The sequence below is a fragment of the Geospiza fortis genome, unplaced genomic scaffold (genome assembly GCF_000277835.1).
Source record: "Geospiza fortis unplaced genomic scaffold, GeoFor_1.0 scaffold264, whole genome shotgun sequence".
Taxonomy (NCBI): domain Eukaryota; kingdom Metazoa; phylum Chordata; class Aves; order Passeriformes; family Thraupidae; genus Geospiza; species Geospiza fortis.
The window spans coordinates 874,409-900,606 of NW_005054332.1; the positions used below are offsets into that span (position 1 = coordinate 874,409).

Consider the following 26,198-nt stretch of genomic DNA (forward strand, 5'->3'; position numbering starts at 1 on the left):
GGCTTAAATCAGTATGTCCATACTGTATAGACAGATTTTTACTAGTGACCTACATGGCCCATTAATATCTGGAATGGTTTTATTCATGTCATGTGAAGGTCTGAATACAGGGCTTGAAACATATGGAATCTGATGAAATAAGTATCAGTTGGTACCAAAAAAGGGTGACCTGTTTTGCCTTTTAATACAACACAGTACACAAGCATTAAACTCAAAGCATTTTGTATAGATAATTGTACCTCTGCACCTGTCAGAAGAGTTAAAAGACAAAACCTGGAATTTAAGTTTTCCATACAGCATGCAATCAGCTTCTCGAACCAACTAAATAAATATTTTTCCTATTCCTTCTCTTTCTGTTATCAGAAATGGGAGCGAGCATAGCTGAATAAGATGTGACATAGCTGACATTAAGGATGTTTTACTTATTCCCAGCTGGAAAGTGGTCAGCATGGTGAAGATAAGTAACATTTTGGGGGTTTTTTTCCCAGATATTTCAACCAACTGAACTCTTTGCTATTGCCAAATCCAGCACTCACAAGACTTTTAACATACTGTCCAAAACAACATTGAACTCCAGTATTTCAGTATTTTCCACTTTGAAAAACTAAATGAGGATTTTCCATTAAAAAGTGCAAAGTATATTTCACATAAAAAGGCAGTTTCTTCTGTAAGAAAACAGTGAGAACCAAGACCTTTTATAAGATGATTTTGGGGTGAGAAAATAACTCAGTGAATCCACATCAGTTGGTATAAATTACAAATAAAGATTAAAGAATGAACTAGAAAAATGCCTCGGGCAAGTATGAACTAAGCTTGTGAAAGTACTTTCTGTCTTTGCCTTGCAGTGCTTCAGCATTTTTAGACTGGATTATTCTCTTTACGTCTACAAAACTGCTCTGGATCTTGCAAATAATAATAGAACTTAATATGTGTATAAACCAAATGTAGATTTTCAGCCTGGGTATTTGCATATGCTTCATCTTTTACCAGGAAAAGGATTGAGGTTGTGATTGAGATCCATCCACATATTTTTTTCCCACTTGTTGATTCTCCATATGCTTATTAAGGTGATAAAAAGCATTTGGAGTTAGTATATTTTGCCCATTCACTTGTTTTAAATCCTAGGACTGAACTTTTGACTGAACTTTTGACAAATATAAGTTCAGTGTTTGCCAGGAAGAATGAAGTTGCCTTCCTGAGAATGGCTGGCAAAAGATACTTGAGGAATGAGTGACGATCACTCTTCTAGAGGGGATCAAATGATGAACCGATTTCTATGCCCCAAAGAATGACTCGAGATGTCATCTGCCAAGTAGTATCAAGAAATGCTGTTGCTAAGCCACCCTCTCATAATATCACACAAATTAAGATTGTTTCTCATTAGGGTATCTACATCTTTTCCCAAAATAGCTGGATTATTTCTAACAGAACAAACTATAATTCATTATCAATTTATTTTAAAGATAGATTATTTTAAAATAAAACATTTCTTTACTAATTTGCACAATTAGAAAGCAAGCTATTTGTTTCATCAAGAAAATAAAGTATAAGCAAATAGATTTCTATAGCCTACAACTGAGTAGCTTGAGAAAAAAAAACAACAAAAGCAGTTATATCTAAGTTTGTATATCCCTACAAAACTTACTAAACCAAACCTGTGGCTGTTCCAGCTCCTTATCACACTGAAATTAGAGCATATGTGAATTTGAATTGGTGATTACTAAGTCATTGCTACTTTTGAAATAATTTGATTAGTTTTATAATAGTCTAGGTTTCACTAGAGTTCAGAATGTTGATGGAGCAATGTAGACAAAAGTAAGGTTATGAAATTAATACTTTCTAATGAAAACAGATGAAAACAGAAGAAATAAAAATGAAGGGTTTGGTACATGTTTGTCAGAATGATGGTGGATGAACTGAAAACCAGAAATACTTGATTGCATTAACATGAAATGCAAATCACACCAGCTAAAGTATTTATTATGTGTACTCATCAAACTTATTAGGAATGCTACTGTTAGTTACATGTAATAATGTAATTTTAAAATAATTAAAAGTGAATCTGCAATAACTTTGCCCATAAAATACAGTAATACACATAAAAATGAAAATACCATAATTTATCATTGTTAAAAACTCAGATATTGATGGAGTTAAACTACAACCTGGCCCAAAATACAATACTAAAAAATACAACTGTAAAAATCATTATTCAAAGTTTAAATACACTTTCATAAGCATTGGGAAGGTGATGATGCAGTTGTGAAATATTTTTTTCCAATATGCAATGAATATAGGTTTGCTGCTGCAGTACTTCATTGTCACCCACTGTAGAACAATTTCTGATACCACCACTGTCATAATCTTTTCTTCTCTTGATAATAAAGAATTTTTGCGTAAATACAAGTAAATAATCAATAAGACACATTTATCTTTTTTTTTTCTTTTTTAACTCTTTAACTATGGGGATTTTTTTACTATGATGTTCTTTTACACTAATTTAGAAAATATACCTATGTAGATTTTATGTAGATGCAAGAACAAAGGCAAATTCTTAATGTAGTCAAAATGGCAGAATAACATTGACCTATGTAAGGGGTATATTGCTGTAAAATACATTTTATAACTATTAAAACAAATTAATAACATTTCTTGCCATAGTAATTAGACAGCTAGACAAAAATAATCAGTTCCTTCAGTACACACAGTTCACAAAACTGTTATCCTAACTGCAACAGCTTTACAAATGTAACCATCTTGTGAAACCTCTGCTCAGATTTGTAAATCCTCATTCTTATTAACTTAATACTGTTGTACCTGTGTTTTGTTATATTTAGCTTTTTTAGTTGCATTCCCTCAGGGTAATGCAACAGCAGCTTTTGAGATTATTGGAATCTGTTAGAAACACTGTTACACGGATATAAAAGTTCATAGCACAATCAAAATAATTTTTGTTGAATATCTGTAATTGAAAACTGGTCATAAAATTTTAATATGCTTTAAAATAACCCAGTTGTTGCTTACCCCGCTCTGTGTTTCAGTTTTTTATCTAGGATTCCATCTCTGGAAACAAGTTTATTAAATACCAAAATGCCAATCACCATGTTGACCTGTCAAACAGAAAACAAACAGTTGATCTTTCAGTGCCTAAAATAAAATATGGTATCATGGCTCTATTGTATTACAGGCCAGCAAAATGCCTCCTCTTACATTTCTGAGCATTCGTGTAGCAACGTCCCTGAACACATCAAAAGGTTGTGACAAAAAGGTGACATAAACACACACACTGCAAGAGCCTCATTTTGGGACCTTGAATTATGCTTGGTATCAAACTGTATATGTGTACATGTCTGATGGCCAGAAGCTTGAGTAATATAACTTTAATATTTTTCATTTTTAATTGCACCTATTCCAGGAAAACTACTGCAAGTTGATTTCCCTGCACAGGGAAGAGCATAGTTCCTTTTTAAACATTTATGGCCCATGTGGGTGTTCCCACTTACGCAGAACCTGCCTGTGGTTTTCCATATCTTCCTGCACCTAAATCACTGTCTATGTCATTCACCAAAATGTCAGTTTTGAGCCTTGTTTGGCTGCAATTTAGTATTTTTGTGGACCAGATAAATTCCTGGGATGTCTGTTTAGCCCCACTAAAGTAAATGGTGTTATGATCACAAACATGGGTTGAAAATCTAACCTAAAAAAGATTTAAATGTTTTAGCTGTTGGACTTTGGCACCTAATGGACATATTAATGGCATTTAATGGACAACTTAATGACTGTTATTATCCATTTGTATTATTGAACTGAACTCTATTAACCTGTCTCTGCATGGGCCTACAAATAGGTAATACCAATTTTTGAATCTATTAATGTTCCTTTTTTAAAATTTATTAAAGAAGGAAAATCCTTTTTTCCTGTCAAACTGGTTTTTCAAAACCTGTGCCAAAATACCTAATTGTTGCTAGTCTGCCCTGCCAATTCTCTTTCAACTTTATTTTCAGCATTAACATTTTTCAGCTGGTGTTATATAATTCTTTGGCTTCAAACACTTAGGCTTAAGTGGCTGCATGGAACAGCTCCTTTCCACAGCTACCAGCTAATGGTAGGGCAAACTGCGACTGCGAACTTCCAACATCTCTGAACAAAGACTTGCCAATTAAACAGAGAACATACAGTTACTTCCATGTGAAAATTATAACTGGCTTTTTGTAAACATCCTTGGCTCCTCTACCATGACAGGGACTGTGAGTTGTACAAAAGGATCCTGGCTTGACTCCAGGCAATGATGAGACAAACTCTACGGGAGTAGTAAACATCCATTTCAGGAAAATTCACGTAGATGAATAGCTTTATCTTTGATGACTAATAAGACTGATTCTCTTTTACAAGAGAAAACCAGAAATAACCAGTGCTGATAGAGTTATCACAGTACAAAATTTCTGGAGTGGGAAGAGGAATTAGATTCAAAATGTGTAAGGGAAAAATGCTAAATAAATTGTTGTAAAAAATCCATACAGACTGCAGAGCAGATGTCTGATAGCCGATGGCACAGGTAGGATGTAATTCATCTTACCCTGAAGTAGACAGCTGAAATACTTGTGATTATTTGACCTCTAAAAGTATGTATTTTTCTTCACTGACAATGAAATGTGGCTGGAATAACTGACTTAGATACAGAAATCTACATTGCAGATAGCTACAATTAGGCAGAAATGAATCCTACACCTAAATGCATGTCCAGAGATGTGGAAGATCAATACACAAACGAGTAACATTTCCCAGCTATGAAAAAATTTTCTTCGTCTTCAAAAACAGTAGCCGTGGAGAACTTGCTGGCAGGTTCCACTCCTTCTGTTGCTTTTGCTGGCACAGCAATCCACTGCCAAGCAGCACTCTATCAAGACTGTCACTGACTTTCATAAGGCAGTGACAATTGCGTAGATGCTGCTGATAATAACTCAGTGATGCCTGTAACAAGTTTTCTGTGCCACTAATCAGTACATTATTCTTTCACAGCTTACTGTGTAAACGTGGAGAGATAATTGGTATAAAGAAGTGATATAATCAAATGAATCATGCATTCAAAATACTGAAGGTATGTTAAACAGCAATGATCTCAGTATTTACAGCAAAATGCAATGTTGATGTATATCTAAGCTTTATAATGGACATAGCACTTTCTATCATTTCATACAAAAATAGTGGGAATTAGATTAATGTTTACCAAGACAACAGCAGCTGCAGGTCCAACGAAAGCATAAAGTAGCCCTCCTTCCAAAGACAGCCAGCAGCTGGAAAGAACATTAGAGAAGAACTAACACAAATTAAAAATAAGCATAACACACTGTCAAGAGAGCATTAATAATTAATGCAGCATATTTTTCTGATGTATGAGATTCATATGCACACACAAAAAATAACTGCTTTGTTGATATGAAGAAGTAGAGATAGTGAAAGACAGACGTGAAAGATATTTCCATTACCAGTGGTTAACATTTCAAAATCTTTAACATGAGTTATACATAAACTGAAATGGCCAAAATGTATAAAGATCAAAACAGAAAGTAAGTTTGCAAAAATTTATTGAATCTCCTCTAGTCATGTATGATGAGTTAACTGAACAGACCTTGCCAAATAGGCATCTAGAAACATTCCTAGCTTACCATATCTGATCGTTCTATACTTAAAAGTGATGAAATGGTCAAGCACCTGTAATACGGAACTTCAGAAAAAACGGGTTTCTACATATCCTGTCATTTAATAATTGCTATTAGAACTACACCTTAAAGACAATATGTCCATTAGAGAAAAATCATATATATGATCTGTTCTGTATTCCTTCTAATATTTTGCAAACAATTTAAATGTATATTTTAAAGCATCTGAAAACTGTATTTTCTGGAGACCTCCTAATCTCAAAGAGTTTGTCATTCTGCATCAGGGCTTTCACTAAAAACCATCAGATTTCCAAACACAGAGCACTTACAGAATCAAATTCTAAATATTTGATATACTATGATGTAAAGCTTTTCAAATCTGCAAAAGAACAGGAGCTACACACACTGAAGGAAATGCAGCTGTGCTATTTTCCCAGTGATTACACATTCAAAGAACAGCATGTTTATTTGAATGCATGATCACACCTACATATGAGGAAACTCTAGCATTACATTCAAATAATTTACTTGGATTTCATATCCAGAAACATTCATATCAGAATCACGTATATCTTATTTTCCATTAGTCCTTTTTACTTTCCAAAACCAAGTAAAATAAATGCAAGCACACCATAATATTAATGGTCTGTTAGGGCTGGTATTCTCACTGCAAGGAACAAAAGCATTTTCCATTGCAATGAAGCCATGTGAAAACTGTCACATGAATGCAACAGCACCAGTGTGCTAAATTCTGGAATGATAAAAGGATGCAAATAGCTCCTATCTGCTTCACAGTTAAAAAGGTAGTACATGCCAAGCTATTTTACATCCTACTTCAAAAACCACCTACAACACTAATGTTCAATTTATTTTTGCAATGTCAAAGAAAAATGCTTTCAAATTTTTCTGCAGTTTTTCCTACTGTTTTTTCAAAAGCTAGGTTATTATTGTCAGTCTGGGAACACAGACTTCTGAGAGGGGGAAGTGCATTCATAGAGAACTTCCAGTATGAACATTCAAACTTAGTGAAGATGACCACTTGGAGTAATGAGAACTTGTAATTAAAATTTTCATGTTAATGGGAGACAGAAACAGCAGTTCATAAAAATAGTTGTTGATGTATTGTAGTTTGAAAATAACTTCAGTTACCTGCGCTGAAAAAAGGGTCCTAAATAAAAAATAAAAGTTTCTATCACAAAACACTTTAAGACAAAGGAAAAATGTTTCCCTCTCTTTTCCACGTTATCAAGTAAAATGGCTGTTCAAAAGTGATTTCCGCTTAGAGGAAGAGCTGGAAAAAATGTAGAGGTTGTCCTTTTTTTCACTTTACCTCATTTTTACACAATCTGAATTTTCAACAGTCTGGATTTTCACCAGTGTGTGTCATCATTATTGCAATATATTCAACATTTCCGAGGTGATGACTGAAAATAAATTTTCCTCCATCTTCTTCTATTGAAGACTGACTGCAGATAGATTTTCAGATGCCTTCCTACATCATGAGTCAATTCCTGTTGATTTTTTACTAGTCTTCCTTCTCCTCTTTCTTTGCTCTGATAGTTTTGCCCCCCTGTGTTTTATAGTTCTTTTTATTTTGTTCTCATGTTCTCTTCTTTCTCCCTGATGTGCACATAGCAGAAAGCCATATAAATTGATTAGTGTTAAGAGCAGCCACTGGTGGCTTTATGGGACCATGTTACATGATCATAAAATTCTGCTGAGTGATGAAGCATCTGTACACTTGCTCCTGTGTCCTGTACATTTTGCAAGATGTTTGATACTCTCCAGGAGATTGGTTCCTTCTTTTAAGAGAGCATGGCAAGAGTATGACTATGATAGAATTTTAATTTTTGCTGCTACAATAAATTCCTGGAATTTATCTCCACTGTATGTTAACATGAGCAGTTCACACAGGTTTATTAACTGTAAGTTTTAGTACTGATGCTTTCCTAGCTGTGAGTGTCTGAAAAGAGATAGCAACAATATTTAGTAGATTAAAGGCTGGAAAAAGCTATTAAGCTTTCAGACACACTACTCTTTTCCAGATAACCTGAAATATCTAAAAGCTTGTCTCTGTGGGTTTTTAAATTATTTTTAGGAACATTTAGGAAATCCCTTCAGCCTCCATCTCTATCCCTGTATCTATCCTTACAAGTGTCTGGGTGAAATATTTTTCTTATGCAGTTTAAAACATACAGAAATATAACTGTCTAATAATTAGGACTCAGAAAAAAAAAGACAGAAATCAGAGACTAATGATCACAGAAATGGCTCCAGTGTGAACAATTCAAGCACTCTCACCATACATACACCATAGAGAAAAGAGAGGCGCTGCAAAGATTCTCGGACCTTCTCCTTTTCCATGAATCTCTTCATGTGTGGGAGTATGGAACCGGAATAAATTCCTTAATTTTCACTTTTAATGTTCTAAAAATGAGCATCTTCAAGAGCATGAATAGTTTGCAATAGGGTGTGTTTCTGATAGCAGCATCTGTGTAACTGACTGCAACCAATTAGGCAAAATATAGTGTAAGCAATTAAAAAACTTATACAACTGCTTTAGTTATGGTAGGAGGAGCAGGACAGGAGCTCTGCTTTTACACTGCCCAACAGCTGTCATGAGACACAGTTCTTTGCTGCCTTCTGGATTGGGACAGCACATCAGCTGGTGATGGAGGAGGAATCTCCATTCCTTGTCTTCACTGTCTTCCTTATGTAATACAGATGTCAAATGCCAAGATAATATATTTGCAAATAAGATGGGAAAGCTGAATTATGGTTTATTTGTCCCTTGTACGCCTTCATTTGGTCTTTTCTCCCATAGTACCATGTCAGCTGGATTTGGATCCTGGGAGAAGAGCTGTTATGTGTACAGAGACCTGCTCTTTTTTACTTTACAGGTTGCTCTTAATGAATGCTTTGTTGCTTTGTCTGAATATTTCAGAATATCCTCTTTTAAAAATGTATTCAGCCCAGGAAGGAAGCAGGAAGAAATGTTAACTAAAGCAAGTACTCACATGAATGATTTCAGTAGAGCAAATGTAATGGGATTAATCCTGCAAGGGACAAAGCTACATCCCCAATGGGGGTCTGGACATCCTTATTTAGTGATTTGTAATTCTCACAGCCTAAATGGTTTCTAGTTGAGGTTCAAGGACTACATAATAAAAAAAAGCCGGCAAGATGAAAAAATAATTCAGAGCAGTGGGTTCTCAATATAACCCTCAAAAGGGGACTAAGACCACTGTTGCACTTGCCAGCTCTAAGAGTAATTAAGCATTTCAGTTACATAAGACATTCCTCATTAAAAAGCTCAAGACGCACGTTGTTACAGTTTATAACTACAGAGCTTAGTGATTGGAGCCAGAACTCAGGAGGAGGTTTGGTTTTGTATTCTTACCCACCCAGAGCTGGAGTGCCAAGATGATGAGACATACAGGGAAGGGAGGGGGAATCCTGATCTCAGTGATGATGCTTAAGAGAATAATTAAATATTCATTGAAGTGAAGACTTGACCTAACTCATCCACGTGGCTGATGAATGCCCTCATTACCAGTCTACAGAGTCATATTTCCTCTTTCTGTCCAGATGCATACTCAATTTCTTAGGCAACGTGAGAAGAGCTTCAAACAGGCTGACCAAAGGAAGCACAGTCTTGAATACACAATGGTGGTTGGAGTGCTCCACTGGCAGGAGGAAGGCTCAGCTCCTTCTTCACCAGAAGACTGAAGGGCAGCCTCTCTGAGGAGTTAATTTTCCAAGGTGCTAAATACACACTGGAACCAGCCAGGTGGCTAAACTGGTACTCTATTAGTTGAATGTAAATGAAGCACACAGATTTCCTCCTTTCTGTCTCTCAAATACAGCACAGTCCAGGAAATGGGCTGGATCAGAGTGTCCGGGAGAGAGGGGATGGATGAGAGAACTGGTTTGAGATGTTTGAAGGGCTTCGGCCCCAAACTGCTCAGGGGCATTAAACTCGAGGTACCTGCTTGGTGTACTGAAACCTGACTGCCAAAGAGGCTCTTACCAGTACAGTTTTGGACATGTTTAAAAGTTGGCAGAGGCTACCCAGAACATTTAACATTCTCTTTCGTAAATCTATACAAATGTTAGGTGTTTATGTGGACCTGATGCTCAGTGCTTCTTAAAAGCTTGCTATTTCAAAATCTCAAATGAAATATGGGATTCCTGGTGCTTTGCTGAGCTCAGTCCAAGACTGGCATGCTGTTTTCTCTTTGTTCTTATGTGGATCACTCAGTGATTCTCAGGGCAATTCCAGGTGTGAATGGATAGCTGTAGAGTGTGCTATGCAGTTCCTGATGGGTGTGACAATCTTGATCAATAAAAACATAGTTTATCATTTCAGATTGACTTACTAGTGAGCTGTTCCATATCCTTTTGTCTTGGTAAAGCCTATTGATATTGCAACCACTAATGCTGGCAGTCCTGAAAAAAAACCAAAACAATAATAATCAGCAGATGCTGAGTAACATATTGCTGTTCTGCCTGGATAAAAAATGACAGGGCAAGCTAATGCGAAATGGGCAATTTTACATGGAATGAATTATTTAATGAAGCACATTGCTGTTGTAGGGTTTGTTTTTCTAAAGCACTGGCAGGGAGGAGGACACTGTTTTCTGCCCACGGTGTACTGCTTTGATGTAGCTAAATTACTGATACATTTGACAGGTCTTAGCTAGAAAGGGGTTTCATGAATATTCAGAGAATGTTTCTTTCTTGTTTTGATTTCTTGATATTACACTACCTTGCTGAAAATCTTCTAAAATTTTGTTAAAACATATTTAGAAAAGAATGCTACATTATACACCAGCATACCTTGAGCTTGAGATTCAGTGGAAAGGCTTCTAACCTAGCTTTCCTTTTAGTAACATGCTGTCTACTATTTTTCAGTTTTACTGAAGAAAACGATTATATTATTAACATTGCTACTGCATTAAATGTTACATTCCAATGATTCTTAGGAAATTAATTTTACTGACTTACCCCATCCAAGGCACAGGAAACGCTTCCTTATGAGTCGTGTCCTAATTTTTCCAGTAACAGCCATATATGACTGCCACGCTTCTGTCAAAACCCAACAGAATGAAGCTAAGAAGAAGAAGTGTAAAAATGCGGTGGTTGTGGTGCAGATGCCCTGCAGGGAGCAAAGAGAAGCTCATGCTGAATACTTAGGGACACTCATTTCTGTTTTCAATTCAAAGAGTTGTCATGTTCTATCATCTTGACCTTTATGCTTAGCATCAACTCTCCCTTTTCTCCCATTATGATGTGGTGGCCACAAAGAGCAAGAGAAAGAGAGAGAAATGTTGATGGGGATTAGGCAGAAGAGGTTTTGACTTGTTTTCTTAAACACTGAGTGTTCTGAGCAGGGACAAAAACACAAAATAAGTCATGCCAGCAGATTTTTCTCTACACATTTACTTTGACCAGGGACCATCATAAAGCCATTCTGGTAAGCCAGTTACAAAATTACTGATTATAAAATCACATAGAGCTGAACAGAGAAAATGTGGGGATAGAAATGCTCTTAATTACCAGTTACATTTTATTTCCCTCTATGAAGAAAGGCCCTGATTATAAAATTTAAAGCTGGTTTTTTTATTTTTTAAATTTAAATTTTGTAGAATGTTAACCTCTTGGAATACACTGCTTTAGATATTTTTAGGCAGGTTTAAGTATCATAACCTTAACAATTGCCCTGGATATTGTTTTTATGGGTATTAGTCATATGTCATCTGAAAAGTATTTTGAGCACATGCAATTGGCTCTCTTTTGTCACTGTAGCCCTTAATTAAACTTGACATTGTAGCTTGCGTAAATGAGCTTCTTGGCATAAATCATCTGTGCTCCACTGTGTTGCTTAAAATGCCAGCAGCAGGCTATAAAATGCACTCTGCATAGTACCCCAGAACCAAGACCACACCAGTAATGTTGAGAATATCACTAGCACAATTTATCCTTAGCACAAACTAAAGTGTCAACATCATGTTAAGATTAAAAGGAAGAACAGTTCACACCCCCAACATCAATGAGGTAAATTCATTGAAAAAATGAAAGATATTACTTTATGATTATTTCTTTATGCATCATACACATCTAATAGCTACCTTATGCTTAGCCTTGTATTAAGGCTAGTCAAGAGCTTTTACTAAAATCCCAGTTGAGCAAATTATTTAGGGAGAGAATATGCACATTCCTACTTATATATAGGTGCTTGCATATATTGCTGATTCAAGGCTGATAGGAAGGATACGACATTTATGACACCCATGTATTACACCATCCATGCTTTTTAGTTCTTTTTGTGTTCTCAATTACTTCCCAATATGTTTTGAGTTGAATTTTCTGTGGTGTTAATTTTCCCAGATTTTTATTTGAAATCAGTTGTGCTGGGTAATTCCAACAGTTATCTTAAATAAATAGCTGATACCAGCTGACATTAGCATTAGCTGACATCTGAACTTTCAAAAATTTATGCACTTGAAGAGTCAAAATGTAATGCTCTTTTGCTTTGAATTTACAGATGTGACAAACACCTTGTTTTCAAACCCTGTATCAAATTATCTATTTAAATCTAGAGGAAAGGGGTTCTGTACAATGATATGCAAGAGAACTGTTGTTAATAAAATAAAAAAACCAACAAACCAAGTAATGTAAACTGGAAAAAAACAACAGATCCTGAAAAGGCAGTAGGTATCCCATCCTAGGCTTTGCCATTAATTCTTATGTTTAGATGCCCCTAAGGTATATGGATTCATAAAATCTATCCAGTTGAAGTCTGACTAATAGCAGTGTTTTCTGGGCATGAAAAAAATACCCCAAACCCCACTTATTTAAAATGAAAGTTCTGCATTGAAACACACAATAAATACAATAGAAAATTCATAAACTTCCTTTCTTTAACTAGCTGGTTCATATGTTATTAATCCCTATTATGCAATTTTAATTTGCTTTCCTTTCAACGCTCTTGCAAAAGCTAGAGAGTTCTGTCAGACCAAGAATTTGACAACAAAATTACTTTTGAGGAACAGTACAGAATCTTTTATGGAGGAACTGCATAGGTAAAAACACATCCCGAAAAAAGAAAAGGAGAATATACTATTTCCCTTATAAATAATGTAAATACAAACAATCCTGATCTTTTGGGTGAAAACACTGCTAACTCTTATGGTTGACTTGAGTGCCCACTGTAGGATTTAATTAATAATTTATCCTCTATTTTGAAAAAAAGAGAAGATGACAATAATCTGAGACAAATGTGGACATAGCTACAGTGGAAGAAAGAGCTGTGATGAAAATGTTAATGATAATGTTGAGCAGAAAATGAGAAGACAGAAGCAAGTTTTATGAGAGGCTATCTGTGCTCTAGCTGCAATATATGACTGCTGATTATATCTAACTCTTCTGAGCAGCAGACAGGTCTTTAATGAACAACAATGGTAAGTCTGTACCACTGATATAACAGAGTATTTGCATCACATGCCATCAGAAATATGCAAATCAGCCTGCAAACATCACCAAACAACCACTGTGGGATTGTGATGACAGGTTTGTGTGCAGGCAGTGCTTGCAGTGAACTCAGCTTCCCTCCCTGCAAGAGGAGCAGTCCTGGCAAACAAAACTGCCCCCTCCCAGGCATAGCCATGGGCTCAGCACAGCTATCCAACACCCCACTGGAAATCTGGCTTTTATGTACTTCCTTATTCTTCCCCTTTGATAAATAAATAAGGAAACAATGCTGTTCTGTCTGGGAAAGGAATGCATCTGGGAAGTCAATTTCCAAACAGAAACAAAAATCCATTTTCACTGAAGATTGTTATTAAATGAGCCATTGAATAGGTCTTGATTTTACAAATATACAATAGCATTTTTTCTTTCTCACCAAGTTGTGGACTACTGCCAATTGCTCCTTCCTCTTCTCCTCTTCCTTGTCCAGGGACCTCCACCTCCCCTCACCTTCCTGCACATGCAGCAGCATCACCCAAACCTTGTGGCTCAGCACCCACAGAAAGCTGCAGCGTGCCAGCCTGCCTGCACCAAGAGATAATGGTACACATCTTCCCCATTGCTTTAGGAGGAGATGTTTCTCATTTGCTTCTAATTCTAGTTTATTAAAACTCACTGAATTAATTACCTGTGCTGAGGACCTGTCAACCTGCAACAAAATTAATTTAAATTTAATTTATTCACTATTTCTTCACGCTTCTGACATTAAGTAAACTTTTACTCTAACCTCCCCTTCCTCCCATAGCTTTTGTTCTTGGCTCCCCATATTTACTTATAATAGAGGGGAAGAAGCTTTTCTGTCCTCAGAATGCATGGTTTCATGGACTTTAATTGAGTCTCAGGTGTTAAGCTACCTGGAATATCTAAGTAAGACCATTCATCCCTTTTTAATAAACAATATACTACTGAAAGCAAGAACACACATCAGGCATCAAATTATTTCCTTCTCTCATACTTGTAAGACATCTACTTCAAATAAGTGTACTGAAGCACAGCTCAGAAATCTAAAAAACAATGGAAATTCAAATCTAAATTTTATAATTATTAATATTTTATATAATAATTAAGAGTGAAGTAGAGAATACATCAATTTTTATGACCTGTAAAGTAGGTCACAAATATAACCTCAAAATAAGAATTTCTCAACATTCTTTAAGCATTTGGCTGTTGTGTTTTGGGTTTTTTTAAAAGAACAATGGTATTTTTTTAATAGAAAAATATGTGTTTGTTTGTTTATTTTTAATAGCAGTGTCTTCTGGTATAGATTTTTCACACAAAGAGGGTTAAGTAAGAACACCTGATTTGTTTTCTGGCCCTGAAACCAGAAACTTGTTGTTTCCTTCAACAAACTTGTTGACTCTCTCTGGATTCTGATAAACAGTATAAAAATCAAAGCTATTTGAAGATGAACATGAAAAATGAAATCTGTATTGGTGGTAGCAAAATGAACAGGGCTAAAATTGACTCATTATTTAATGAAGAAGAAATAAGAGGTAGTAGAAAAGCATTTAAGTAATAAAATTTCTTAGAGATTGGAATCTTGCCTTTGACTTCTCTCTGTGGAGATAAGCCTAAGGAGATAAATTAAATGGGTGCTATTCTTATGATGTTCTGATCATGCACTGAGTTCACAAAGAGCACCTAAAGACCAGAATAAAGAATAAATTAAACAAAGAGCAAAAAACCCAAAGATAATGCAAAGGACACAGTAAAAAGCAGAAAAGTAATTCTATGACAAAATTTGTATATTTTATTTTCTTTTAGTCACTCTTAAGCCATCTACTCTCAAACAGTGTACCTTTCCCCTTTTTAAATCAAAAATGTAAATTCATAAAATAAGATGCTGCTTATTAATCTGAATTTCATTTTTATTATCACCTATTTTTAAACTGATTTGGCAATACAGTATCTTTGCCTCAGGAGTAGCAGACTACCAGAATACAGGGATACGTATATTGGTCAGATAATACTGAATGATAGATTAAATACTGATTTATAGAGTAAAGTGACATGTTAAAATAGACTTTCAGAGACTGTGGGACAAAGAAGCAAGAACTTTCTTTTCAGGAGTGGTTTTCTGGAAGAGAGACATGTTTGCAATTAGAAAAAATATGGCTAAAGAGGCTGTTTCTTCAGTTACAAGTGTATTTGAAACTCTTAGGATCTTAAATGTCTGAGAAATCATAGCTTAAGTCTTTACAGTTTCTCTTCCGGGATCATTAATGTTGCTGACACCACAAAGCTTTGAAGATACCATTTATGAAACCCCATGTACCTTTCTTTTGACAGACTGTGCTGCTAACACCACTTGTTCTAGCAAAGAACTCAGGAAATCAGATATACTGATACTGTAAATTGCAATATAGTAGAAATAATTGTTCTGAAATAATGTTATTTGTTTTTTCAACCAACATCTCTGAAAGTGTTTATTTTAATTAACACAAAGGAAAACTTCAGGATCTTCTAAAAGTCTTTTCTGATGTCCTTAGCAGCTGAAGACTCAAGTGGTTTAACTTCACTACATTTTGTTCTGATATCTGACATGATAGCCCAGAATAATTATTAATGGACTTGCATTTGTGTGATGAGATATGCACAGCTAATTATTATACAGAAGGATTCTACATGCAGTACAAGACAACATGAATGGGAGCCTTTACTTGGATTTTTAAAGCAAGCTGTTTTTGCAGTGCAACAGCAGTAATCTTTGAGCAATTAGGTGATCTGCCTTACAGAGATAATGAGTGATAACTAAGGACACTCAATTTTTTGTCCTTCTACTCAATCATTTTGTTTACCCACAACAAGCAAGATGCCTTTCTAGGTTCTGATAAATAGCATATAAGCTTGCTGTAAATGACCCAGCTCTTTCTGCAGTTCCTTTAATTTAGTTTACAATTATGCTCCCATCTTTATCAACAGCATGGCAATTTCACAGCAAATGTTTTTCAATATCAAATTTTATTTTTCTTCTCTTTTTGTTATCATATGCAAATTATCACAGTAGTTGCTAAACTTTAGGACCATTTCATGTGCCCAGTCTTAAGGTGCAATATAATTTGTTCAGCTGCTTTGATTTAAGGCTTTTCTTCTCTTCTGGAATCTGTCCTTTTATCTGACAGTATAACCACAGTGATCCTACTGCAACAGTATAAGTGTATCTGGAAGTAAACTTACACCTCAATTGCAATTTTTCTCTGCATTTGTGCTTTGCTCATACACTTTTGATATCCTTCGTACTATTTTCTCCTAAAGTTTCTTCAGATTTTACTAACAAATTCAGTTCCTGTTCCTCTTTTACCAAGATTTACCTTGAAGGTATTTCTAAAATACACCCCTCTATGAGTAAAGCATTTACAATCTCTTTTCACACATTCAGACTAGTCAGAATGTCTCCTATTTTTCCCAGGTGCAGAGTTCAATAGAAGTGCTGTTTATATGTGATCCACTATGTCTGTGGAGCCTTCTTTTTAACTCCTGCCCTTTGGAGTTACTTTTCTTCAAAGTTCTCCCTTGATAGCTGTCACCTCTACCACTCATATCAACAACCTCTGCATTTAAATTTTGTACAGCATAGTTGTACTGCAGCATCAGTTATGCCTATGGAGAACTGCTGGGTTTTATGCAAAATAATTCCTCTGCTGGCCACCACTCTTCTCCAGATCTTGGATCTATATAGTACAAAATAATTCTATCAACTGGATATGAAGAGACAGTCTCCTGTCTTTTGGGGTGAAAAAGAATTCCATAAAGTTTCTAGCTGCATGTTCAAACCTTTCTCAGTGTGTCATGTGGCAGAATGTCTACATTAGTAACTGCAAAGGTATCCTTTATGCACTGGCATGTGCATAAATTGTTAGTAAATTCCTTGGTATAGTTTTGACCTGGACCAAAAGTTCTTCTAGCCCAGGCCCACACAGAGACAGAAAGAGAGCCTGGGCCAGGAACCCTTCCTGATGGTCAGCTTGCACTCAATGTCCTCCTGCCCTGGAGGGCTAGGGTCTAAGGGATGGAAGCTGTCTTGCGCTAATTTGCCTCGGGGCTATAGAAATATTTGTGTCTCATTTTGGTGACTAGGAGGGACAGAGACAAGATGTCCAGCTGGATAATTCATATTATGCTGAGCTGTGACTAATATACAAGACAGTAAAATTCATTCCACGTTGTTTGCAGCATTCTCTGGAGATTGTCAGTACAAAGCTCAGGCTTGTATTGTTTAACTCTGAATTACTTTCTTGGTGACATGCCTACAGTAAATTGAAAGCCAGGTGGAAGACAATTCTCATACAATTTCCTTACACTCGTACTCATTTTAGTCCTCTGCCTGGTTTGGATTGTTATTGCCAGGTTATATTTAAGCAAATGAGTTCTGCACAAGCAGTATCACAGAACAGGTTATTCAGAGGCAATTTAATTTCTTCGATTACAAAACCTGGCAACAGAATCTCTTCTCCTTCTGCCTTTGTGCTGTGAAGATGTGTATTTTCCTGGGCAGGCAGGGAATGAAGGAATAGGGTCCTCTGCTCGTTTGCAGTCAGTGGAAAGACTCCCATTAATTTAAGTGGGTTTTATACTGGATGTTATACCTATAGAATAAGGGATGAAATGTGCATGAGCAGAAGTTTGTGATCTCACTTCTTATCTTAAGTGCTTTAAATGTTTACAAAGTATTGGATGAGCATTTTTTCTGGTAAGTGAATATGGCCTACTTCACATCATGAATGTATTGTGTTGACTTTGATGTTAAACACTTTAAACAAGGTAAACGTCAGCTCTGTCAGGACAAAAAAACTTAGTATTTTAACTGTGACCTCAAATAAGTGTGTTTTGAAGTTTGGAAAGCTCAGAACAAGAGGTTTACAGGCAGCATAAAAGAAAATAAGAAGCCCTTTAAAACTCCAAAGCATAAAATAAATTTATACAATTTTTTTTCAATTCCTTCCTGCCTAATTAGTCTCAAATTGCTATCATAGTGCTGTAACAGTGATGCTTCCCTGTGCCAGAGAAGAACCTTATCTAATTGTCTTCTTTTTCTTGGTGGTGGGGTTTTTTGGCGTTTTTTTAGGCAAAAAAAGTGGAAATCACTGGTACGCTTTCTTGAAACAATTTCTTCATTACTGAGCTATTGAGGAATAAGAATTAAAAATTGAATTGAAATTGATGCTACCTTGAAAAATTGCTCTATAAAAATAGCTTTGTGAGGTTTTGCGTTACAAAGTCTGAAAGAATTATTATTTAAAGAAGGATAAAATGTAGATTTGTGGATAAAATATAAATTTGTTTTTTGAATTGATGGGCAAGAAAAAGCAACCTGGTCTCTGAAAACCATTGAAAAATTAAGTTCTTGTATATCATTGTGGGTAACAGCAATACACAAGCAGAACTGAAGGTGCAGTGCGAACAGAAGGGACTAGATTCATATGGATGCATGCACAGTTTGGCCTGAAAAGTCTCTGCAACTAGGGAACTAGTGACTCAGAGGAGAAAAGAGAATGCATGCTGGCTGTCAGCACGCTTCTACTGGGCTGTCAGAAAGACTTCTACTTACTTGGGAACTATGCAAATTAATGTATGGATTATGGATCAGTAATAAAAAAGCTTCACTGATGGTATTACACTTTGGTTTTCAGGACAGTTCTTTCTCAGGAACTGTTTTTAGGCTCTGAAAATTCCATATTGCTTTAATTTTAAAATATGGAATGTGTAGTGTGCTCTCTTAAATGAAGAGAAATGCTCTTGGCAGATTTGAAGAGATAATAATGAGACAACTATGTTAACAGTAAAGAAAAAGCTGTTTCTCTGTAACATATGATCTGCTGTATAATCATTTCAGCTTACTAGGTAGAGATATTCAGCTTTTTAAATCTCTCTTTGGGTTGCTGCAAGTAATATTATGTTATAAGAAATATTTGTTTGCTTTAGCTATATGGCTATACTTGTTTGGAGAATGGAGAACACAAGAGCCAGTAGTCAATTAGTGTGATGAGCAACCCATGTTCCAAAGGTCCTGCGTCTTCCCCACTTTAATTTATTTAAAAGTTCATGATGGGGCTGTGTGAGTAGCTAGGGGCAATGAGCCAGGATTGGTAATGAAGAGGTGGCTGAGCTAAGCACAAGGGTTACACCTGAGTCAGCAATGTCAGCAAAGAAAAGAGTGGTTCAGAGCATGGTTGAGAGGGATCTCCCTATGGAGTTCTGAGAAAAAGAGGAGGAGGTGTCCAGGCAAAGACAAAGGCAAGGAATTGAAGGAGCTTCCTTGAAAAGATGGTGTAACATAAGAAGGTAGTGGAATGGATATTGATATGTGGGACTTCAGATCCCTACATGAGGATCCAAATGCAGCCAGTGCAAACTGATGTCCTGGTGAAACAAATTACCAGGAAAAGCTGCCATTAGGTAGGCAGCAAATACTGCCTTGTGTTACCCCCCAGTGCAACACATTCTTGTAAAAGAATTTTTTCCTCTAAGAAAATGTTATCACTTGAGTATCTCTACTCTTAAATCAGATCATCTGTTTGCTCTATTTTAGATTTTGATGGTATTTGCTAACAATAAAATTGCTGTAATTTTAGGGAGTTTCCTCAGCAATCAAAATGATGCCTAGAATGAGAAGTTCAACAACAAAGCCTGCAGTTGTCTTTCAGTTAGTCTGACTGTGTTGATTATAATCCTGCCATATGAAAACAGTCCATCTTCCTGCCTGGGATACTGGTGTCAGCAAAGATTCCTTCTCTGCATATCTGTAAGAGTTTCATCCCTTTACATGATTGACTGAAACCACTGAAGTGATAGCTTTGCAGTGCTATTACAACAGTGCCATATGTCACCTACCTTCATTCTTTTTCTGTTTGGCTTTTTTTTTTAATCATAGTGTATATATATATGTCTTAAAAGCCTTTATCTAAGAATAATAACATGAAAAGGATGATTTTGCCCCTAAGAGCATCCTCAATTTCAAGCATGCTCAGTTTTCCTCTGAGGACAATGTCTTTTGGGATTAGCTGTTTGGACACAGTAAGAAATGGTCATTTTGAAAGAAGTAGTTTAAGTCCAAAATAGAAAGAATCCAGGAAAGGAAGATAGTATCTACATTATTGTGGCAATCCAAAGTCTTCTCATACTACATAACTTCTGTTTATTTTTCAAAAATAACAGATAAAGCAATTTTTTAAAAGATATGCTATGGTTACATCTACTTGTACTTGCTAACAAAATGGATAAGAAAGCATTCACTCATCCTGCAGCCAGCTGGAATGGTACAGAAAATGTCTATGTTAGTAAATTTCTTTCTACTCCAAAATAAGGTGGCCACATCCAAACTGGTTTCTTGCCAGTACCAGCTATCCTGAGCTTGGGGATAATGTGAGCTAGTGTGGGACAAAATCATGCCAGGAGGCATGCTAATTATTCCAGAGTATGGATGACTTCATGCCAATGCTTGGGGTCATGCCCACCTACAGAGGCATGTAGAACATTTTGACTTTGTTCTCTTACCCAGTAAAACATGAAGTGGGCTGGAGCAAATGTGGTGGGCTGACCTGGGCCAGCAGCTAAGCACCTACCCAGTCACTTGATCACTCCCCCAGCAACATGGGGAAGAGAATCAGAACAGCAAAAGTGAGAAAAACCTGTGGGTCGAGATAAAGATGGTTTAATAAGTGAAGGGGAAAAAAGCCTGCACCAAGTGATGCAAAAGCAGTCACTCACCACCTCCCACCAGCAGACTGTTGCCCAGCCAGTCTCCAAGCAACAGGCACCTTTAAAAGACCAGTGCTGGTTGTGTGGCTGAGCATGCTGTCTTACAGTATGGGATAACCCTTGGTCATTTGGGGTCAGGTGTCCTGGCTCTGTTCCCTCCCTTCAAATTCTTGTCCACCTCAGCCAACTCACTGCCAGGGCAGCTGAAAAACAGTGGTCTTGAAGCTGTGTAATCACTGCTCAGCAATAGCGAAAACATCAGTGTGCTAGCAACACTCTTCTTATTCAAAAATCCAAACCACAATACCCTACAGGATTCTGTGAGGAAAATTACCTCCATCTCAGCCAAACCCAGTACAGAAACCTAAAAAAGAACCCAAATGCAGTGTGTGTGAACTTGCAGTTTATGAACAAAGGGGCAACAGAAGCTTTCGGACCTATTCATAGGATGTGTACACATACACATACAAACAGGCACTTAAAAATAATGTAAATGTTTCTGAAAGTTGTTTATGGGATACATATATGTATATATGTAGTTCAACAATTTCTACTGTTTCTTTTAATTGAAAATCCAATTTTAATATTTTTTTTCAGAAATACATATTCTTTCCCTGTAGATTTAAACTCACAGCACATTATCACACTAGAAAAGCAAGTGGAAGTAGAGTGACCTTTGGATGGATAATGCATTGCAAAACAATATTTTCAGCAGACAGTAGACAGAGCAGGCTGCTTTGCAGCTCTGTATCAGATCTTGTCAATATGTGTATGTGAGAGTGAATGCAGAGTGAGGGGAAAGAACAGAATCTCCACTTTGCGGAACTGGCAGTGTCAATGCAAACTTATTATACAACGGCATCATGAATCACATTAATTCCTCTTATGGTAATTATATTAATTTCTAATGCCTTTAATGCATTAGCCATGGGTTGTTTCGGAGCCCATCCATTTTTTGTTCATGTAGAGATACACATAATGGCAATGAAGCTGCCTCATCCTCAGGATTAAATTGCATCTGGATTTCTAATTTCTAATACAGGGTTTTATTAAATACAAAACATAGCTAAAAGTAGGTTATAAATTTAGAGTTCCTCTAAACAGAGAAGAGGGAAAACATTGAGTAATTATGTGTTTCTAATGATATTAATGAAATCAGCGATTTTCACATTGATGGAAGATTGTAGAGCTATGGATACCTATGCACACTGAGAAAATCAAAGGAGGCAGTTTCTTGTCATTTTTTACCATGGCTACTGGAATCAAATTAGATAATTCATGGAAGTTGAAAGATAAAAGCATTTGTATCCACAACGAGAGAGAAGAGACTGTGACCACACATGTATATGGAAGTTTGATTGAGAATGGGAAGGACAGTAGGTTAAAAAGTCAGCTAATATTTTGACATTAGCTTCTATTCATTGCTTGTACAAGAAAGAAAAATGTCAAGAATTTTTTTTCTTATAAAAGGTGAAACCATTTATGCTGTTAATACCTTAGCATTGTCTTCCAGAAAGGAGGAAATTGTGTGGTATCACATTCATTCAATTCTCTTTATCTGCTATGTTAAACCAATAGGATAAAAGGTTTAATATTTATGAAAAAGCAGTGGGGAAACTTTCACTGATTCCTTTAGCATGATTTAAAAAATTTGTAATGTTGTGATTATTAAAGAAGAACACTATGACAACCTGGTTGTTTTAAAGGAACAAAGGATGAAATGGCTTTGTAGAACACTCATATGCAGCAGAAGTTGTAACTAATAAAAGCTCCTCTATCATGTTACTTCAAGCCAGATTTCTTGAATAAGGGAAATAGCATTCTTTTTATTGGCTCTGGCTTTCATGCCTCTATTCCACTTCCCTCTGCTTCTTCTCAGAGAGCCACAGAAAAGGTTTAGCTGAGTTAGCCCATACTCATGATGTAAGGTAATATGTCAGCACAATCTGGAGGAGGAATCTGGGACATCATTACTTTTAGGATAGCACTGGTTCCTCGTAGATACCAGGAGGAAGAAGGTTCTTCCTCCTATATGTTCTAAATACATTCTCCCTATGGAAGTCACTGTAAGGAGCCTTGTGAGGACCCAAAGCTCTCTGCAAGGCCTCATATCTACTGGTTTCACTTTTGTTTAACCCCCAGGGAGTCTAAGAACATGAGCTTCCTACTGGGAACAAAAGAGGTTTCCAAATGAGGAAAGAAAAATTTTGTGGAGAGAGTGGATAGAGATTTCGGCAAGATGATCTACAGAGAACTAGTGCCTAGCAACATGATAGCTTTCCTCAGGAGGGCATTATCTGTGCTCTTAGATAATGCTTTCCAAGGAATTTGAAGAGCTTGCCATTAAAGATGCCTACAGCAATAAAAGACTTACAGGAAGCAGGAAGCAACCAGAAAGTCTACAGTATCAATTTAATATAAATTAAATCCAATATAAATTTCTGAGCAGTGGACATCTAAGCAATGGCAAGAGGAAGCAGGCAGTGTACAAATTCCCCATTATTCTTGTATCACATGAAAGAAGATAGCCTGAGATTCCCATAGTTATTTGAGCTATTTAATCTGCTGCTCCATTCAGCAGAACAGTGGCCACTTAAACACACACAGAAGATATTAATGTTCTATAAGAAGGTGATTTGTAGTCTCTAATAATGTGTATGAGATCACTGTGTGAATGAACATATATTTTACCAGAGAGGTTGGACTTGCACAAGCCTACACCTTTATTTCTTTCACTTCAGTGTTGTGAACTGTGTATGCTCTGTGCCCGAGTCAGGCTGCAGTCTCCTTGACAGAGGAGGCCCTGGTGCTCTCCCTGTGCAGGACCCAGCACTACAGGACACCTGATGAACATGACTGCCAATAACATAATCACCCAGGGCAATGCCTGGACAGAAGTTTAATTCCAGCAGTGCCTTTACCCCAGGGTATTTAATTTTGCTTTTGACACATATACATCAGTGAAAGTCAGGTAGGAAAAGGGCAAGTCCATTTCTTGAAGTCCAGTTTTACATATTAGGCAAAGGGCAAACAGAATTGCTCAGTTCACAAAACTGCCAATTTGTCTTCGCCCCACATATCTGAAGAAGGACTGATTTTGCAGTGTTACTAACCCAAATCTATCACTGCTTAATAAATTACTCATGTGTGTCTGGCTGCCTCTTGTCATTGATTTTAGTTCTAGTCAGCCTTAAGTGTGCTGGTATTTCCTCATTCTTTCCTTCATTAATATTACCTTCTCAATCCATGGCAGCAATATAGTTTCGAAAGATAAATTGTTTTCAGCCCTTGAAGGTGGCAATGCTGTGATGGCTTTATGGTAAGTGCTTGCTACTAATTACTGTAGAACTACTGTTGAATAAACTTCATCCAGATGAAGTGGCTATTTAGTGGCTTTCTCTTTCCCCTCTCCTGTAAATAACTTTGCTAATTTTAGCAATTAAAATATTTTTTAAACTATTTTTTACTCTTTTATTCTACATTTAGTTGGCCAGTTGTAAGACAGCTTGCTGTCTATATGTGGTACGAAAATACTGGTTGATATATTGACACTCTCTTTAAAAAAAAAACAACTTTTCTGGTGAGAACACCCATTTTAATTACTCACTTAATCTCAGTAAACTACCCCAATACATTTCAAAACTTCCCCTTAGAGTTTCTTATTCTAAATCAAAAACTATCTAATATTAAATTTTCAATTAAATAAATTGCAGAGTTTATAGTATTTGTGAGAAAATTGCTGGTGCTTAAAAATATAAGCACATTCTGATGAAGCTGAAATGATGACACTTTGGCTTGTATCACAGCACTCTGGGTTTTGCATGAAACATAACAGCCAACAGGATGCAGCCGATCATCTACAATTTTGTCAGAGTGTTGGATACACATGAATCAGTCTCATCTGTGGTGCTTTTTAAAATTTACTTCCAGTTATTGTGAGTGACTGTAAAGACAAACAACTCTGCTCAGGATACAAATGATGTAATTTGCATTCAAATAAAATTTTAAGTGTTAGAACTAGGATGCTCAACTTATTATTTGATTTTTATGTCATTGACACACAACAAAAATTGAAATGTGGAATCGCTGCTTTAGGATTTGAAGGTAGCCAAAGCGATAAATGAGTTTGAAGTGGATTAGAGAATAGCCCGACTGATGGATGCTTTGGATGGAGTCCTGGCTCAGAAAATCTTTAAATTGCTGACTGCAAAAAGTCATGAAGTGATATCAGAGATAGGATCATTCATGCTCTGTTTCTGTAGTCTTTCCTGTATGTCTGGTTAATGTAGACAGCACAGTGCAGAAGGCAGATCACCGAGCTGAGCTGGTACTGCTGTTCTTATGTTCTAAAGCTGGCAGGTAGCAAAATTATACCAGACAATTTTAAAAATCAGGTCACTTCATGAGGGATAAGAATTCTTCAAGTGCGAAGAAAATTCCTTTCATCTACACAGTGAAAATAAGCACTCCTCTGCTGTCTGTTTCACCAAGGTCCAGATTCTCAGTAAAACTCTTCTGCAGGTAGCCCAGACCAGCACCAGCCACTTTCATTCCAATGCTGCATAGGACTATCATCCTCACATTATTACAGTTTAAGCTTTTCTTCCTCCAATAAAAACCATACATTTCATACCTCCTATTCTTACATGAAACTTTGGTTTATTACAGCTAAATAGGACTTTCAAAAACAAATTTCCTCCACTTTCATAAAGATATCTTTTTCTCTGTGAATTCACCAGCTGTTTGAGGCAGTAATTTTGGCAGTTCTTGGGGTATAGTCCTATTTCCTGCTTGTTTGTGGGCATTTTTCATACAACAGCAGAAAGGACAGGCAAGAATACAGTGAGCCAGATATATAAACCTGCCAAATAAGGAGAGCTTAGGTACAAAGTGTAATATCAGAAACCACTTGTTAATGTACTGAGAATGTGTAAATCTGCTACTATAGTAAGTGAAACTGCTAGCTGTTTGGATGACCTGGGAAAACTATTTTATTTTCCTGCCTGTATTTGTCTGCCTCAACTAAAAACAGTGATGATGACGCACACACCATCCTCTTCAAGCACAAACTCAAAAATTTTTACATCTATGAATGTTTGGAATAATTGGATTGCAAGTTGAATGTACTTTTTTCCTGGCAATTTTTTCTCAAAGAACAGGAAAGAACTTCAGTGAGATCTTTGAAATATCTGTTTAAGCAAAAGGTCAAATACAAAGCAAACAAATGTCTATTCTTCCAAACACAACAGGGGTTTGTATGTGGACATTGTGTTTATCTTTCTATCAGTATTTGTCACTCAACAGAATAAT

At 36.4% G+C, this 26,198-nt stretch overlaps 1 protein-coding gene across 3 annotated transcripts in view; it reads right to left on the reverse strand.

The window, feature by feature from the left end:
- The window catches only part of ADGRB3 (adhesion G protein-coupled receptor B3), a 442,842-nt gene that overhangs the window by 33,115 nt on the left and 383,529 nt on the right, over positions 1 to 26,198 (reverse strand). For all 3 annotated transcript variants that reach the window (XM_031057612.1, XM_014307289.2, XM_031057611.1), the window contains exons 20-23: positions 10,668 to 10,818; positions 10,040 to 10,109; positions 5,228 to 5,294; positions 3,025 to 3,110 (exon numbers count right to left, since the gene is read on the reverse strand). In XM_031057612.1, coding sequence (XP_030913472.1) covers positions 3,025 to 3,110; positions 5,228 to 5,294; positions 10,040 to 10,109; positions 10,668 to 10,818 — 374 coding nt within the window. The remainder of the gene's footprint in view (positions 1 to 3,024; positions 3,111 to 5,227; positions 5,295 to 10,039; positions 10,110 to 10,667; positions 10,819 to 26,198) is intronic.